The sequence below is a fragment of the Macaca fascicularis genome, chromosome 5, assembly GCF_037993035.2.
Source record: "Macaca fascicularis isolate 582-1 chromosome 5, T2T-MFA8v1.1".
In the NCBI taxonomy this organism is placed as follows: domain Eukaryota; kingdom Metazoa; phylum Chordata; class Mammalia; order Primates; family Cercopithecidae; genus Macaca; species Macaca fascicularis.
In genome coordinates, this window is record NC_088379.1 from 146,089,609 (window position 1) to 146,104,355 (window position 14,747).

The 14,747-nt window shown below is 37.6% G+C and overlaps 1 protein-coding gene across 6 annotated transcripts in view; it reads right to left on the bottom strand.

Moving 5' to 3' along the window:
• Positions 1 to 14,747, bottom strand: part of RNF150 (ring finger protein 150) — a 281,379-nt gene that overhangs the window by 96,478 nt on the left and 170,154 nt on the right. For all 6 annotated transcript variants that reach the window (XR_012435131.1, XR_012435132.1, XR_012435133.1 and 3 more), the window contains exon 2: positions 5,090 to 5,340. Coding sequence is in view for 3 of the 6 variants with exons in the window: in XM_005555970.5 (XP_005556027.1) it covers positions 5,090 to 5,340 (251 nt within the window). In the remaining 3 variants the exon portion in view is untranslated. The remainder of the gene's footprint in view (positions 1 to 5,089; positions 5,341 to 14,747) is intronic.

Here is a 14,747-nt window from a genome sequence, read left to right on the forward strand (position 1 = left end):
GTAAGCAGTGGAACTTCATTACTATGTAGCCATAAAAATCATGTTTTTGAAAATTATTTAATGATAGAGGGATATACTCACTATTCAATAAAAGGCAGAACATAAAACATATATGGATATGTTTGTGTCTCCTGCATATCTAGATATACACGTAATGAAAATGCACTCACTATATATAGAGAGAATTAAAAATACCTGAAAGGTAATATACTCACATGTTAACAATTTTGTGGGGTAGTGGATAACTTGTCTTTTTCACGGTTTCTCTATGATTGTTAAATTTATTGAAGTAAGCATGTATCATTTTGAGACTCAGATAAAAGCAATAAAAATGTTTTCAAAAATTGTCCCAGAAGCTACAGAAAATTTAAGCAGAGAATTTGTGATAAAATTAACAGAAAAAGAACAGTTGTCTCCTAAAACATTCACGAACTTAGACCTCAGTAACTTACAGAAAATTTCTACCAATACTTTAAGAATCAGCTAATTCCAGTGCTATTTAAAATGCTTGAGTGCAGTGTTACCAGTAAGAATTTCTGCAATGATAAAAAGGTCCTATACATGCACTGCCATATGGTGGCCACATGAAATGTGGCAAGTAACTGAGGAACAGAATTTTAAAGTTTATTTCATTACAATTAATTTAAATGTAAATAGCCACACATGGCTAGTGACTACCATGTTGGACACCACAGTTCTAGATTACAGAAAATGGAGAAAAGTTTGTAAATTCTTCTTAGAAGACAGTATAATCATTAAACATAATAAAAATGTAAACTATGAACAGATTTCATATATGAATATAAAGGCAAAAAATAATATAATAAACACTAGCAAATATAATCTCAAAAACATTAGAGGAATAGTATATAGCAGAAATTCAGGATTGATCATAATGGAAATCCATTAATATCATCCATTTATTTGAATAGATCTAAAGAGAAAACTTAGACTATGGCCATTGGAAAGGCATTTGCTAAAATCAAACATCCATTCTTGATTACAAAATTCTTAGTAAGATAGAACTAAGTTGATACTTCTGACATTATATATTTTATAACATGATAAACTATATATCTCAACCTAGAAGACTACATGGGAAAATAAGAAAATGAAGAAATGACAAAAACAATCCCATTAAATTGAGGAAGTTCCCATTAAATACACAATGAAGAGAAATATGTTCACTGTAACCATGATTACTTTAGATTATTCTGGAGATTCCAATCAATGAAATTAGATAACAGAAAAAACAGGATGTCTAGCATTTGAAAGCGGTAAGTTACCCCTGATTGTGGGCATTATTAATATAGTTCTGCAACACTAATATAAATAATCACAAATACTACAAAGTAGCGGTTAAGGGCATGGACTCTGGAGTCCTGCTGCTAGTTCAATTGCTGGCTCTATTAGTAACCAGCTAAGTGACCTTGGGCAAATTACTTAAACTCTCTGTGCTTACTTCCCATGCCGTAAAATGAGGACAATAAACTTATTTATTATGGGGCTACTATCTATTAAGGCGAAAGTAGGTAAATAGAGCAAGAGAGCTCTTAGGACATGCCTGCAGCATATAATAAATGCTATACATTATTATAATTAGGGTTATAACAAGGAGGCTATTAATAATATACAAAATATACAACAATCCAAAGTTTCCAATATGAAAAAATGAATTTAAATTATAATAGTAACATAATGATTAAATACCTAGAACTAAACTGAAGAAAACTGTACAAGATTAATAAATACTGAAAAATGCTACTGGGAATAAAAAGAAGAGTTGAATAAGGGGAAAACATATTATATTTGAATAGGAAGATTCAACATCATAAAGTTACAAATTTCCCCTAAATTATCCTATAAGTTTAGAAACTCATATAATGATTCTAAATTCATACAAAAACAAACATGAAAAGAATAAAAATAGAGCAATAAAGAAAACAGCATGAACAGCCGTGAGACATTATAACTCTAGAGTACTAATACAAGATGGTGCTGCAGTATGAATAGAGACCTAGATTCATGGTACAGTTTAGAGAGCATGGAAATAGAAGCAAGTACATATGGGTATTTAATAGATGTGAAATGGGGATACTGCATATGAGAGGGGGAAAGATTAATTATTCAATAAATGCCAGTTACAAAAACGATAGGCCATCTGAAAAAAATAATGTCGGCTCTCTACTTCATTCTTTACACTGAAATAAGTTCTCTACAGATTAAAGATTTAATGACAAAAAAGAAATTTAAAAAATAGAGGCTGAAAACATGAATGCTTTTCAGTAGTCTTGGTCTATAGAAAATCTTATTATGGAAATACTAAAACCACTATGAGATCACACCTCACACCTATTAGGATTGCTATCATCCAAAAAACAAGAGCTAACAAGTGTTGGTGAGGGTATGGAGAAAAAGGAATCCTAGTACACTGTTGGTGGGAATGTAGGTGGGCGCAGCCATTAGGAAAACAGTATGGAGGATCCTAAAGAAATAAAAAACAGAACTACCATTTAAGATTCACCAATCCAGGCCGGGCGCGGTGGCTCAAGCCTGTAATCCCAGCACTTTGGGAGGCCCAGACGGGCGGATCACGAGGTCAGGAGATTGAGACCATCCTGGCTAATACGGTGAAACCCCGTCTCTACTAAAAAATACAAAAAAAAACTAGCCAGGCGAGGTGGCGGGCGCCTGTAGTCCCAGCTACTTGGGAGGCTGAGGCAGGAGAATGGCGCAAACCCGGGAGGCGGAGCTTGCAGTGAGCTGAGATCCGGCCACTGCACTCCAGCCTGGGCGACAGAGCGAGACTCCGTCTCAAAAAAAAAAAAAAAAAAAGATTCACCAATCCCTCTTCTGGGTATATACCTGAGGGAGATAAAATCACCACCTTGGAGAGATATCTGCACTCCCATGTTAATTGTGGCATTACTCACGATAGCCAAGATAGGGAAGCATCCTAAGTGTCCATATGTCCAGTGAAGGATGAACGGATAAAGAAAATGTATATACATACACATATACAATGGATTATTAGTGTTTATCCTCAACAAGGGACATCCTGACATTTGCCACAACATGGATGGGCCTGGAGGACATCATGTTAAGTAAAATAAGCCAGACACAGAAAGAAAAATACTGAATGATCTCACCTATATATTCAACCTAATTTTTAAGAAAGGTCAAATGTCCAGAGATAGAGAATGAACCAGTGGTTACTGGGCGGGGGGAGTAGAGAGAAAATGGGGAAATGTAGGTCAAAGGATACAAAGTAGCGGAATGTATGATGAGCAAGTCTAGAGATCTAATGTACAATGACTACAGCTAAAAAATTGTATTAGAAATTTCTATTAAATAAGTAGATTTTACCTGCTCTTGTCATCAAAAAACTATGTGAGACAACAGATATGTCAATTTGCTTTACTATATTAACCATTTTACTGTCTGTATGACTCCCCAAACATCATGTGGTAAACTTCAACTACACACAATAAAATTTATTTTTTTAAAAAAAGATTAATACACCAGGTGTAGTGGCTCACACCTGTAATCCCAGCACTTTGGGAGGCTGAGGTAGGAAGATCACTTGAGGTCAGGAGTTTGAGACTAGCCTGGCCAACATAGTGAAAACCCACCTCTACTGAAAAAACAAAAATTAGCCAGGCATGGTGGCGTACACCTGTAATCCTAACTGCTTGGGAGGCTAAGGCACGAGAATCTCTTGAACCCAGGAGGCGAAGGTTGCAGTGAGCCAAGATCGTGCCACTGGACTCCAGCCTGGGTGACAGAGTGAGTGAGACTCCATCTCAAGAAAAAAAGATAATAAATGTAGCTCTGTAAAAACCAAAAATTTCTGCATGGCAAGAAGCACCACAGATAAAATAAAAGGCAATGACAAGCTGAGGGATGGGGAGGTGAATACTATCCTACAAAAAATGGTTAATTTCCTTGACTAATAAAGAGTTTATACACATTAATAACAAAATGACAACTCAATTGAAAAGAAGTCAAATAATAAAAGTAGACATTTCACCAAAAATATTCACTTTTTCTATTGTACTTGAAAAGATGTTCAATGTTACTTGTAATAAGAAAAATGTGGTACAATTTTTAACCTACCAAATCAGTAACAACAAAAAAAGCTATAACATTCTTTTGGTCAGGATATGGGGAAGCAGTAATTTTCATATACAGTTGGTTAAAGTGTAAATTGATTCAACATTTTTTGGCAGACCATGTGGCAGTATCTATCATAGTCCAAAATGTATATGCCATTGCCCTAGCAACTAAACTTCCAGGATTTTACCTTGTAGATATACTTAGAAATGTACGAAGTGTCATGTGTACGTGTTTTCTTAAGAAGAGAAAACATGTCCATTAATAGGTGCTGGTTAAATAGATGTGACACATACAATGGAATGCTATGCAGTCATTAGAAATGAGAAGGAAGCTTGGCTTATGTATAGATGTGAATTAATCTGCAAGATGAAGTGAGAGAGAAGGGGTGCTATCATTTGTTGTTGTTGTTTTTACAAAATATATGGGCATGTGTGTTTATAAGTGCATAGAAAATTCCTGGAAGATACTCCAGGGAGAGGAACTGGGTAGCTGAGAGACACACATGGGAAGGCAATTACTTTTCATTATATGCCATGTGATACTTTTTTGCATTTTGTACCATGGGTATACATGATATGTTTAATTGCTATTTAAAATAGGTTTTAGTTTTTATCTCTTTTTTTTTCCTTCGGTTCACAAGGAGGAAATCTTGGCTCTTTCCAAATTATCTTCACACTATTAGCGCTTCCTTTTGTTCCCTTCATTATGTGCATAAATAAATGTCAAAAACATAAGCAATGGGAATGTGGGACAAATCACCTCCATTTTACACAAAAATACAGTAAAACATCAAAATAGGTATATTTGGATAATATCTGAAAAATGATACAGCAAATGTTAACAGTGTATATCGTGAGTGGGGGTGTTTTGGTTTTGGCTTGGTATTTTCTGTCATGTTCAAAGTTGTTTATACAATCATATATAACATTTTTGTAACGATTTTTAAAAGTTTTTTTAACTTTTTGCTACTCACCTGGTTCCTATCCCTGGCATTTGCATATCGAAACCTCTGGATGTAATAAAAGACGAGCCATGCGAGGGAAATGATCATCAGGACAATGAAGGAGATGGAGACAAACACAACCGAAGTGCGGCTCACATATTTCTGCAAGTTCCGGGTTCCGATGGTGATGTACATGGTCACGGTGATGTTTCTTTCCAGCAGGCTTACTATCTCCTTCCCTTTTGGCTCAGGAATCATTATGGCCACGATGTCTTCTACACCTGTGGCGAGAGGGGCAGGAAGCGGCAATAAAGGTTAGGACATAAGATGCGGGGGATCCCAGTGAGATGTGTGGACACAGTCACATGAAACCAAATAAGGACAGTACTTTTGAGAATTCTGTGCTGAGCTAAGAAGATCTAATAGTTAGAAACCAAGTCAAATTTTCTCTTTCTTCAGTTACGTAGCTTTCTTCAGCTGCTGTTTTATATGTGAAAAAAGAACCTAAAATGAATTCATGATGATTTTAGTACCAGTGAAGTCATAATCATGCTATGCCCTTTTCAACTCTCCAAAGCATTGACCCCAGGTCTGGTAAAGAAAGGTGGACCCTTCCCAACCAGCCCAGTTCTATGTTGTACTCCACAGATTCCCTGGGGATGGGAACGGGACTTTGCATTTCATGACAAAAGGGTAAAGTGTCCTGCATTATGCCACCTGAGATGAGAGCTCTCTTTTCCTCACACTATGAATATTCAACTATAGATCTCTCTATAATATTTCTGAGGTAATTTTCTCCTATAGTGAGTACCCAAGCAACCAAAAGAGAATATTTCTTAAGGAGCTCTAATATGATTTGCCAACATGAAATTATGGTCCCAGAACTACTTTCTGCTTATTTTACCTAATTCAATGGAAACAGCATGTTTCCACTGAACGGTGTACCAAGCAAAGAGAAGTGTGGTACAATGTTTCCATTGAACCACAAGCCACATACCAAGCAAAGAGAAGGTGGAAGCAGTACAGATGATTCCAGGATTGTTTCACTTCCACTCAGATACTCCCACCATGGCTGCCTCAGTTATTAGACAGCTTGGAGCAAAAGCGCCATTTTTTTCTTGGGCCACTTTTATATATATGGGTCATTGTCCTTACACATCATGACACTGTGTGAAGTGAAGCCTCTTGGGGAGGAGTTCTGGGGTCCCTACAACAGGTTCTTCAGTAATATCATACTGAACTGGGTTCATTTGAATCTCGTATGATATTATCATCATATTAATTTCATTAGGGTATGTTCTCAGGAATCACCCCAATTCAAATCTAGGGAGAAAGATGCAAGATGATTAGGGCACAGAGGTCTCACATCCACATGGAAATATCCCATTACCTGGAGTGACTACAAATTAAAGGGAGGAAATTTGCAACAGGCATGTTGTAGATTAAGGGCAAAATTAAACTCCACTACAGCTGCTTAACACTGGCTGTATTCACATGTTGAGGTCAGTTAGATGGAACTACCAGGTTACATTTGCTCAGGCTGTTGCAAGTTTCTTAGAATGTTACTTAGGGCTTTCCTTTGACCTTGATCTCCGTGCAGGTTTTCAATCTTAAATTCCTTGATGGTGTTTCACTTAGGCTGAACAAATACTTTAAAACTACATATTAAAGTGTCTGTGTATGCTATATCAATTATATATTTAAAAAATTTCTAAAACTTTTGCAAATCCAATTGTAAAATCATAAAGCCACAGCGTGGGTCTGGTTGTTATTTCTGGGAATAACTGAAACTGGTGGCTCGATTTTCAACTCTGAAGAATTTACTGGCAATTTTGACACACCTTTCCTTTTCATTTTTACTTTGGTTAATGGCTGCATGTGGTCTGAGGCTGTGTGGGGGATTAAGGCTGCTGACTGGTTTTGTCTCTAAAGAAGCATGATCTTTGTATATTGAACTAATCTGGCCTAGTGAGGCTCATCCTGGTGCTGCAGCTATTTAGAGTCACTGAAGTAATGGTAGAATAATAATCTCTCATTTCATTGATTCCCTTATTTATATTATTTTGGCATGTTTACTTAAAGCTCTAGAAGTACTTTTTTTTTTTCTCGGGATGGGATCTTGGGGTTATTTATGAGGCTTTGGATGTTCAGAAATGTGCAAGTTTTACATTTTTTTTTTTTTTTTTTTTGAGACAGAATCTTGCTCTGTCACCCAGGCTGGAGTGCAGAGGCATGATCTTGGCTTACTGCAACCTCTGCCTCCCAGATTGAAGTAATTCTTAGAGGCCTCAGCCTCCGAAGTAGCTGGGACCACAGGCGTACGCCATCATGCCTGGTTAATTTTTGTATTTTCAGTAGAGACAGAGTTTCACCATACTGGCCAGGCTGATCTTGAACTTCTGAGCTCAAGTGATCCGCCTGCCTTGGCTTCCCCAGGTGCTGGGATAACAGGCCTGAGCCACCACGCCCAGACTTACATTTTTTAGTAGTCAGATTTCACTAATATATTCCTTTATGGCTTCCAGTTTTGATACTCTTTAGAAAACTCTTTTCCACCCAAGATTAAAGAAATACTCATCTAAAATACCTTCTCAAAACCTTATTATAGCTTTACTTTTTGCATTTAAGTCTTGAACAATCTGCGATTCAGTAACAATATTTATTGAATTCTTACCATGTGATAAGCAGAAAGAAGGAAGATTAGGATGCAATTTTTTCCTTTAAATTGTCAGATATATTCGGGTCAATTTTGCACTTTTTTGCTCTTGCTGTGAGGTTGACCTATGTTTTGCTGAACCTGTAGCAGGCTGTTTTAGTTGTATAGCTTTAACATATTTACTATCTGGTAGCCTAATTCTTCCTTCACTATTTCCCTCCCTACAATATTCCCATTAATTACTTATACTTAGGAAACTAGAGTCTAACAGAGTTGGCTTCTGGACGTGGACAGCTTGTTTTAAACCCCAGTTCAGCACTTTAAAAATAGGCAACCAAATTTTGAATCTCCAAAAAGCTTTAAACTACTCATCATCCATTTTCAGGGACTTCAGAAAACATTTTCTCTTCCTGTAGGGTAAAGTATAATTAACTATTTTAAAGCATTTATTTTAAACTTCAGTGCTTAGTTACACTGCTTGTGTTGTCCGTGCCACTGTTGTGCCCTCATGACATATAACATCTACTCAGAAAGACAAGCAGTACAAATGGCAGTGAGGAGGGCCTCTTCATCCGAACTTCAACCTTATTCATTTTCAGTATTCATAATACATTTCTAGAGTTCATCTTGGTAAAAACACATGAGATTTTGGGAGATTACTTTGGTGTGCTTTAGTCTATTGTGCATGGTAAAAAGTGATACTAGGGATATGTATTTATCCTAATAGAAACAGTCACTAAGAATTTAGGTATCTAGGGTGTCCAAAAAAAGATACAAAGCAAAGTGGATTTGGATGAATTATCTTATTCTGATCAATGCACAAAATCCAGGGCAAAATGCTCCTCCAGGATCTATATTGTTCAACTGAGGCATGTGCACTGATACGAGTATCAAATTCCCTGATCTTTGCTTCATTTTGGAATCTGCAGCTACAGTGTAAGGGAGAAGCCAGCAGGTTCTCCCAAGTATACTAGGATATGCTTTGCTTCTGTGGGTGTGAGGCAGGGAAGAAGAAAAATGGGTGGCGCTAGGGGGAGTGGTGCAAGCCCAGCACAGTGATCTCAGAGTTCAATGCTGCCTTAAGTAGCTACTACGCATCTATGACATTCCAAGGCCCAGGGAAAAGAAGTTAACAAATAGCATATTTGGTATGGGAAAACCCACAAAGAGGTCCTGCTACTTGGGCAATTCTATTTATTGTAACACAGAGTGCCTCTTTTTGCAAAATTATATCAGCCTACTATTTTCCTCCCAAAGGCACTTTATACTTGTGAGTGGTGAGAGGTTGCTATTATGTAATTATCGTGTGCTCTGGAAAAGCTCTACAGTCAGGGAGAAAATGTGTGACCAGGACACGTATGACCTGGCTGCCAGACGACAGCAGAGAAGCATCCTGTATTTTTAGTGCTTCCTTTTCCCATGAGAGGGCTCCATTGCCAGGATCTAATTTGGTATATGCAGATAAAAAAGGAATCAAAACAGAGGTTCACAAAGTCAAATAATGTTTAATAACTAGGAAAGCCTTTACTTGTAAATTCAAACCAGGTTGTTTAGACATTGTATTAATAAAATATCTAGAATACCAGTGCAGTGCTAGACATTTCACAAAGCCTGCAATCCCATTCTTCCCAGGGACCCTGGAGATTGACAGCATCTCTCCCTGGGTTCATTTGATCAAAACTTCTTTTTCAACCTCTTGTATTCTTTTCGCTCCATTAATCTTTACTTCAATCTCAGTCTCACTGTTGGCCCTCTAGAACTTAGGTGGGAAAAAAAAAACCCACCTTATATTGTCCCATTTGTAGATATTTTCTATTTGCACACTTAATATCTACTTTTTCAAAACTAGAGTCCTCTCTTGTTGATCATTTATTCTCAAAAGGAATGTGTATGAAATTATTTTAAAAACTGCAAAATACCATATAAATGTAAAGGGTAATTACTACTTTTTGCATCACCAAGTATATTTTTAATAAACACAGATGCAAAAATCCTAAGACAGTACTCATGAACAGAATCCAACAATACAGTAAAAAAAATCTTCATGACCAAATGGGATTTATTCCAGGAATGTGAAGATGATTTAATATTAGAAAATATATTAGTACATTTTAGTACATTAACAAATTAAAGGAATAAGGCATATAATTATATTACATAGCTAGTTGTCCTCCAACATTTGGCCTTTCTTCCTTCTACAGTATGAATGTTTTAGCTAGGCACAGGCTGTACAGTGAAAAGGCTCCCTGGCAGCTGGGTGTGGTATGTGATTGGTATTTGGTCATCGAGGTTTGAGTACAGATGATACTTGCCACTCCAGGAACTTATCTACAAAAGAACTGAGTATGTGCTCTCCAGGTCCCTTCTCTCCCTTCCTTTTGACTTCAGATGGAGAGACATGAGCAGCCAGCTTCATGGAGAATGAACCCATCTGCTGAGGACTGAACACATTCCTGATTCTTTTTATGAGTAATAAAAGGAAATTTCTTTAATGTGATAATAAGGATCATTGAGAAATATTCCATTAAATGGGGGAAAAGCACTAGAAGTTTTTCAGCTAAAATCGTGAATAAGACAGGATGAGCCAACATGGTAAGAAGTTATACTTGGTGCAAAGAGACAAAGAAATTGGACTGCTAAGTTTTGGAAAGAAGAGCACACACTATCATTATTTGGGGTATCACATGACCATGTATAAAAGACAAGATAATTATGTTACTAAAATTAGTCCATTCAGGACTTTTCTCAGAAGTTACAGAGGGGAATCCATATTGACAAATGCAGACTGTACCTCCCTACCATCTCTATTGCCTGATACAAACAAGAAAAGTAAGTGATGAGAATAAATATATACAATTAATGTTGTCAATCATACATCAATAAAGCTAGGAAAATGACAAAACTGGAAAGAAATAAATTATTCAACAGCAGTAAAATAAGTAAGTAATCTGTGGTTTACTTACTTTCACTAAGAATTGATAATTCACAATGTCTTGACAATGTCACAATGTCTATTTATGAGCGAACTCAGTTATATTTGTAATACATGTACATTTTCAAACTGAGGTATTTCATTTTATCTTTAATTCTGAAACATTTTTCCTCACATTTTATTACAGTATTTCCTCCTAAATTTTTTCTCTCCTGTGATTCCTATTATCCTGTTGGGGTAGCACTTCTTCTTCTTCCTCCATATTTCTTATACCCTTCCCAATTAAAAAAAATTGTAGTTTGAAATAATTATAGACTACTAACAAGTGGTATAAACATGCCAGGCATGGTGGCTCATGCCCGTAATCCCAGCATTTTGGGAGGCCAAGGTGGGCAGATCACCGGCAGTCAGGAGTTCAAGACCAGCCTGACCAACATGGTGAAATTTCGTCTTTACTAAAAATACAAAAATTAGCCAGGGATGGTGGCGCGTGCCTGTAATCCCAGCTACTTGGGAGGCTGAGGCAGGAGAACTGCTTGAACCCGGGAGATGGAGGTTGCAGTGAGCCAAGATTGCACCACTGCACTCTAGCCTGGGTGACAAAGTGAGACTCTGTTTCAAAAAAAAAAAAAAACCAAAAAACAAAAAACAAAAAGAAGAAAACAGTACACGGAGGTCCTATGAACCAATGTCCCAGCTTCCTCTGATGGTGTCATCTTATATAATTATAGTACATTATCAAAACAGGAAATTGGCACAATATAATTAACTAAATTATGGAATTTATTTGGATTTCACCAGTTTTTGCATGTACAAAATTTTTAAATGTCTTTGTGTTTAATTCTATGAAATTTTATCACATATATAGAGTCAGATAACCACTAACACAATTAAGACACTGACATATTCCACCATCAAGAATAAATTCCCTCACTCTCCGCTTTCCCTTCCCTAAGCCTTCTATATTCTCCATATTAATTTTGTCAGTTCTAGAATGTTACATAAATGGAATCATATAGTATGTGATCCTCTAGATTTGCTTTTTCTCATTCAGCATAATGTCCTTATTATACAAACAAGCATGTATCAGTAATTCATTCCTTTTGATTTCTGAGTATAATTCCGTGGTAGAGACTGTGGTACAACACAGTTTAATTATTCACCAACTGATGGACATATGGATTATTGCTGGTTTTTGGATATTATTAATAAAGCTGCTATGAACATTAGTATACAAGTTTTTGGATGAATATAAATGTTCATATCTCTGGGATGAATGCAAAGGAGTATAACTGCTAGCTTGTATGGTAGTTGAACATTTGGTGTTCTAAGAAACTGACAAACTGTTTTCCAGAGTGGCTGTACCATTTTACATTCCCACCAGCAATGAATGATTCAGTTTCTTAGCATCCTGGTAGGACTTGGTATTATCACTATTTTATTTTAGCCATCCTGGGAGATGTCAGTGGTATTGCATTGTGTCTTTACAATATCTCTTTATTCATTCTGAGTGACTTATAATTTTTCAAGCTGATCTTCCAGCTCATAAATTTGTCTTTAGTTGTATTCATTTATATTTTATCCCATATTTTGGTGCTCTTTGTTTAAACTACAGGTGACCCTTAATCAACATGGGCTTGAACTGCATGGATCCACTAATACAATAATTTTTTTCAATGAATATAATTGGTCCTTTGATCTACAACCAAATGTGGATAAAAAATGCAGCATTTGAGGCTGGGCATGGGGGCTCACACCTGTAATCTCAGCACTTTGGGAGGCCAAGGCAGGAGGACTGCTTCAGTTCAGGAGTTTGAGACCAGCCTGGACAACATGCTGAAACCCTGCCTCGACAAAAAATACAAAAATTAGCTGGATGTTGTGGCATGCTCCTGTGGTTCCAGCTACTTGGGAGGCTGAGGTGGCAGGATGACTTGAGCCTGGTAGGTCGAGCCCGCAATGAGCCATGACTGTGCCACTGTGCTCCAGGCTGAGTGACAGAGCAAGACCTTGTCTCAGAAAAACAAAAAGATAAAATACAGTATTTGCAGGATTTGAAACACAGCTATATGAAAGGCAACTTTTTGGGGATTCTGCAGAGCTGACCATGGGACTTGAGTTTGTGCAGATTTTGAGTTTGTGCAGGTATCTGCAGGTGGTCCTGGAACCAATCCCCAGGGAAGATTGACAGAAGACTGTATTGTATTTTTCACACTAAATATTTCCCATTGTGTGTGTATGTGTTTTATAAAACAACGTCTAGTTCCTGCTGCATAGGATCGTCCCTTAATATTTGTGGTCCATTTTTAAACCATTCTTTCTTAGGTGGTATCTACTCATTTTGTACTATCTTTAATAACGGTGGGATTCCTCAGTTCTCTTGATAACTTGCTAATGAGCTCATGTTCCCCTGACAGAACCAGTTTCTCTGCCTGGTCCTATTTTCTGGGGAAAACCGAGGTGGAGGTCTTAGTTGTGTTCCTCCAGAAGATCCAGAAGAGAGTTTAGTATGTTTAGACAGCCCCATGCACCAAGAAACAACCAATGAAGCTTCCCATGAGGGCAGGCTCTCTGCAGTATTACTGGCTTCTCACCCTCCTCTCACATGACCCCATGTACCTTTTGCCGGAGGCACTGCTGAAGTTCCGGTCTTCTATGCCATGAGTTCTCACTCAGATCCTCATTTGATCATCGAATCTAATATAATTTCTTTTTTCAAACCCTTTCTATGTGACTCAAATTTAAGTCTCTGATTAACAAATTCCCTAACAGCCCTGGTCTTAGAATAATCCCTTCAGTTCCTTGATCCTTAACTTTCTTGCTTTGATTGGTTTGGCTTTTCTATGAAGACACTGATTTCTCTGCATTATGGTGAATGAACGAATTTTTTAAATTAAATTTATTTTTATTAAGCCACATTCATTCCACATACCTCAGCACCAGAAGATGGTTTGCTGAGTGTGCTCTATCTTGTACCTCCAGATCATTACTTCTATCCCCATCACATCCTCCTTCAAAAGCCACTCATCTTTTGAGATTCTTTCCACTTGGACTTACAACCTTTTCCCCTCTCTCCTTGCCACCATCTTTCCCTCATTTAGCTCCTAGCTCACAATACTCATCTTCCTCAAATCAGAATTTCAGTGTTTGCGAGGATGACCTAGCCAGTACTCAAGCCTGTCCATTGCTTGCTCCTCTCCTCCCTATTGACCACTGCCTCCATTGCTCCCTAGACACATGTTCCCACTGTTGTATCCTGGACCTTGTCACTACTAGAAAGTGCACCACCTCTGGAATGCTGACTTCAAAGATGTCATTTTCCAGTGCCACTTCCTCTTCTTCCAGATCTCTTTGCTCAGTCATGCCCACCCCATTACTTTCCTCTACCTTCTATCCATCAGCCCTCTCCTGGCCTCCCTTCTCTCCTTACCAGCCCACATTCCACGATCCATCATTATAAACTCTTCTTAAAATACCCTTAGCTCCCCTGCACTTCTATTTCTCCATGGAACCTGCCCTACAAAATTTTCTTTTTCTATGCTTCCACCTCTTCATGTGAACATTGCTAAGAGGAAAATCTCACAAGTCACCTTTTTTTCACTTAAAATTTATGATCACTATCCCCAGATGAACACCTGCTATCGCCCTGTTTTCCTGTATTTTGGACTCACTCCTGCTTTGTCCAAATGATGACCTCATACCTTTATGTCCGGAACCTCCCACACCCTCTCCCACCCACATTCTAAATCAGTGATGTTACCACAGAAGTCATTGAGAAAAAATACCCATAAGAGGCAAATATCCTGTCCTATTATTAAATGAGATAATTCACAATGAATTACTTAGCACAGGGCTTTCCATATAGAACCCACTAAATAGATATTAACTTTTATTACTACCATTACTGTTGCCTTACCACTGCCAAATACACAAATCAGTCTGCATCTGTGCCTCCTTCTCTTGTTACAATTCAGTCCAATTTCCCTCCACCATAATGACCTAATCCAATCAGTAGGATTCCCTCACCTGTCACAGTCACTACTGCTCAGGTAGGGGCAGGGCACGTAAGAATTTTATCTGAGTTATAACGAAGCAAAGGC